Source organism: Pundamilia nyererei, unplaced genomic scaffold (assembly GCF_000239375.1).
Source record: "Pundamilia nyererei isolate P.nyererei 1_Seehausen unplaced genomic scaffold, PunNye1.0 scaffold00267, whole genome shotgun sequence".
In the NCBI taxonomy this organism is placed as follows: domain Eukaryota; kingdom Metazoa; phylum Chordata; class Actinopteri; order Cichliformes; family Cichlidae; genus Pundamilia; species Pundamilia nyererei.
The window spans coordinates 229417-234306 of record NW_005187668.1 but is presented as its reverse complement, the minus strand read 5'-3'; the positions used below and the strand labels follow the sequence as shown (position 1 = coordinate 234306).

The window sequence follows — 4890 nt, the reverse complement described above, 5'->3', positions numbered from 1 at the left end:
TTTTTTCAAGTAACTTGACCAACACTGGTCATCACATTATCCAGTCCCTTAAACTTTAAATATTTGTCCACACAAGGCCACTCCTCAGCCACCAAAGAAGCAGCATCACACTTTGATCCAGTAGCAGTCCTTGTGAAAGAAGTCACATACTGTTTAAATTCTATTCATGTGTACATAAGGTTACAAAGAAAAAACAAAACATAAATACCTGACTCTATCCACAGAATCCCAAAAGACTGAAGGCGCTACAGAAAAGGCTGATTCTGCTCCAAAATGACTGCAAGCATAATAGGCAGTTTCTCTCATGGATCAACGCGTGACATAGAATGAATCCTGAATAGCTGACTTTGATTGTCAGTAGAGAAACATTGAACTGGAATTACATGATTTTTAACTGACTTACTGTGGCAAGTGACCAGGGAATCAGCTTCAAATACATGTATATCTAATTCAGCAGCCTGATGTTCACAGCTCTAGAAATGTAAGTGACATATCATAACCCATAATATTTGTGGTATGGTGTTCTGCTGGGTAGAATTATATTGTGTAAACTGGTGAATCAATAAAAGCTTGGTAAATGGCAAGACAGCAGTGCAATGGTTAGCACTCTCACCTCACCTTACAGCAAGAAGATCCTGAGTTTGAATCTTCTGACTAGTTAGGTAGATGCTTTCTATATGGAATTTGTAATTCCGCTTTAGCTGTGAAACACATAGCTGTTTAAATGTATTGACATTTTAAATTTCAGTTAAGGAAAAGTTGCAAAACTAGTTGCATATGCTGTCAGTTATAAATTTTAGAAAGAAAATATGAAGTGGTACAACAACTGAAATGGAAGACAAAAAAATTTCAAATGGTGAACGTGTAATTTTTAGTAGCAGCAGTAGTCATGTACTGTATCTGTGGTAATATTATCAGCGTTTACACGTGGTTGTCATGTGCCTGCTGTATTTTCGCACTATTAACAGGAAGATGGAGTAATCCACTGAATCTTAAGAGCTGTGGTGCAGTATCTCTTCTGATAAACTCTCAGAATATTTGTGCTCATGTGCATTCCTGTGTTTATAGGGAGGTGCTGGTGTATAAGAGTGATGGATGAATGTTTTCTTATTGTGCATCTGTGTCCCAGTTTTTAAAATGCACGTGCCGATGCACACAGCAAAGGATATAACCCTAATCCCGGTCCATTTACACTTTTTTCCATTTGCTTTTTGGTTGGCAAATGGAAGAAAGGGGGTTGGTTGCTGGTAATTTGCACAACGGCACTGTGCAAAAGTCTTGAGTCAAAGAACACCCCCATCCAGCTATATTGGAATTTTTTTTCCAGTTTATCAATCTAAAGTGAATTCACTGTTTGAGTTTTGCTCTTCAACTCCCAAGAATAACACCCGGCACAATAACCTTTTTGCCTTTTTGTTCACATGGACTTTTTGTGTACATGGACAATTGTTTAAATAAATAAACAAATAAAAAGAAATTTTAAATGACTTTCCTAATGCATATTTTATTGCACAATTCATTATTGAAGCACAACATTCTTCATTTGCATGCGTGTGGCACTTCTGGTCCTCCATACTGGACACAGGAATGCAGACTTGAAACAGAGAACACAGAAAGGCACGGAAAAAAAAACCTTGGGGAATAAGTGATAAGTTGAACTTCAAAAAGAAAACATAATCTGGATATAACATCACAGAAAACTAAAAAAATAGAAACTATAGCTAGAATATGTAAATAAAGAACAGACTATGCAGAAAATATAACGATGAGCAAAACTAAAATACTAAACTCAGTCATTTTTTCATTTGTTATGCCACTTAGGACTGACATGTGAATGACTGAAAAAAATAAGAAAAGACCCTACTTAAAAGGGCTGAATGAGACTTCTGTCTGTACATAGCAAGCAAATTTGAAATACCACACTTTGGTGGTATTTCCCTTGGCAGAAACCGCTGAGTTTCATGTATTTTTGTTGTTGTTGTTTTAGGTTATATCTATAGGAACTGCACTGAGAAAGGATGGTCGGACTTCTACCCATCCTATGAAGAGGCCTGTAAGATTCCAGAGGATGAAGAAATCGAACCAGAGGTAAACATTGCTCATTCTCACTTAGAGATCCAAGACTATTTGGTGGATTTTTTTTCTACTGATATTAAAAGAATTCATTGTGATAAAAATATTAACGTTTTTTTTAATGATCTCAGCACCCTGCACATTTTTCAGCTACAGCCTTGCAGAAGACCATCTGGGTCGGTATATATTGTGATTTATTTACTATGTTTTGTTTGTTTTCATTTTATTTTAGTTTGCTATGTTGATTCCAGAGGTGGCAAAAGTGCAGATATTCTTTACTTGTGTACAGATACTATAAAAATACTATGGTAAACGTTTAAGTACCGAATCAACTTTTTTTACTCAAGTGAGAATGAAGTGGTGCAAGCTCTGAAATGTACTCAGAGAAATAAAGTTAAAAGTAGCTCCTTGAAAAATTATTCTACCAGATATTTTTGTACAAAGGGTAACTGAACTAAATGCTAATTCTAAAAAATGTGGTCAGATTGAATCTGTTATATAAGACACAAGCAGTAAAAAAGAATAAAAAAGAAATATTTTCTGTTGCCTACATTGTAAAGGGTGACTTTGCTTCCACATATAAACAGAAAAATACAGTAAGGAGTTCAAGTGGGATTCAGCAGCTGGGTGAACCCTTAGACTACTTGTAGTAGCTCAGTGTGGGGACACGAATCACAACTCACAATATTTTCTAATGTGAGCTTCAGTAAATTGTCTTTGTGTACAGGTTGTGATCAGGTGACCTGCTGTGCTTTTTGGATTTACAAAGCCTAATTTAACAAGATATCAGCAGATGTTTCTAGCTAACCTGTTTACCCTGCACAAAACTACTGATAATTTTCATTTAGCATTTGAGTAACACAAATTTAATATACTTAGTTTGTTTTGCTGGACATTTCACAATATGAAACAATCCAAACACATATGTATATCTAATATGTAATTAAAAATGATGGCATTACATGTCAAATCTGCAGTTTATCAAGTATAATTGAGCGGTCCTTATCTATAAAAAATAAATAAGGGAGTCTCCAGAATTTTTTCATAGGGGTCGCCATATTGGGGCAGCTAAAAATATTGAGGTGGCATAACCAAAAACATAATTTGCTATTGTCAAATATAGTTTACTTGAAAAATTTGGCAAAAAGGAGAAAGATAAAATAATAATTTGTCTAGTTAATTTCCTGCTATTAAAGGTGATACCACTGAAAATATGTACATATGAAAACCAGGTACTTGATTTTAATATTTCTCAGCAGAGCTGAGCAGAAGCAGCCTGAAGCGTCATGGTCAGCGGGAGCTGACTGTGTGCGGCGTAAGTAAACATTATTACAAAATAAAGCAAGGCGAATAGGGGCAAGTAAACTAAACTAAACTGTGAAGGACTGACTATAACAAACATGACATGAAAATAATTCTGAACATTATAAAGCAAAATAATTATACATGCAAGGAACTATGACGAGAAAACATGAACTGAGGAGAATCATGAAAATGCGTTAACCTGATGTGAGCTGGAGAGAAGGAAAACAGACGACCTGACACTGAACAAAGGAAGACAGGACTTAAATACACACAGGAGGTGATTGTGGAAGTGGAAACACATGGGGAAACAGCTGACTCAAATGAACATAATGACACCACAGGGGAAGAGTAAAACTAAACACATGGAACAAAGAAACATAAGACTTTTAAAATAAATCAGGAAACATTGAAGGATGTAAACATGACAACACAAGCTTGACAATATGGAACACACAGACATAAAACACATGACACAAAAACCAAGGACACAGATGATAGTAATTGCTGAACTGAAACTCAACTAGACCCTAAATAAGAATAACACAAGAACTTATAATCACAAACTTAACATAAGAACTCAAAAATACAGAGCGAACTGAAAATGTTGGGTCACAGACCCAGCCCCTGACATAAAGCTTCACTCTCCTAGAATGAAGTTAACTTGTTCAGGAAAGACAAATCAGTCCAAATCAAATTAGATCATGTAAGAGTGTGAAGTGTTTCCGGTCTCTATTTTGGGGGCTGGCCAGTGCAAACAATCCGGGTGATAACTGTGTGGAATCCTGTGAAACATGCTTTTTACGTTTTCTTCACAGGACTGCAAGAACAAGCATGTTTTGAATGTGATTCCTAATTAATCAAGTAGCCATGGATAACTGGAGAGGTGAAATATATTAATGCAGTTGCTGGTATTCTGGTCATCAGTGTTAATAATGAAACTGCTCCACCTATTTCTAAACAGATTTCTCCAGGGTTGGATTACAGTAAATTTGGTTCAGGTCGCATCAAATATAGTAGCTGCATTATTCAATGAACAACTCATAAAGACAAACATAATAAAACAGCAGATGGGTCATTATCTCGTCACATTATTGAACACTTGAAGGTTGTGAATGAGCGTTAGGTTAATACTTGCTGGTGTCTGTTTAGGATAATAGTTTGCCATTTCTGGACTGTGCTGTGCACACTGGGGAGAATGGAAAAGTCAGCATTTAAGTTTACTCCAAGCCCACACACAGAGACCAGTATCTACTCTTTGACTCCCACCACCCTCTGGAGCACAGACATGGAGTAATCAGCACACTACAACACTGGGCAGAAAGCATTCCCACTAAGCCAGAAGGGAAATAAAAAGAACACATACATGTAAAGAAAGCTCTCAAAACACGTGGTTATCCCAAATGGGCTTTCATCAAGTCAGCAAAGATGGGTAGGAAAAGAAGGTAAGGCACAAATTAGGGAGAAACAAGGCAAGGCAAGGCAAGGCAAATTTATTTGTATAGCACAATTCAA

General features: G+C 36.3%; 1 protein-coding gene across 1 annotated transcript in view; it reads left to right on the top strand.

The window, feature by feature from the left end:
* Positions 1 to 4890, top strand: part of ghrhrb (growth hormone releasing hormone receptor b) — an 81055-nt gene that overhangs the window by 60078 nt on the left and 16087 nt on the right. The window contains exon 4 of the mRNA XM_005750291.1: positions 1988 to 2088. Within this exon, the coding sequence (XP_005750348.1) occupies positions 1988 to 2088 (101 nt within the window). The remainder of the gene's footprint in view (positions 1 to 1987; positions 2089 to 4890) is intronic.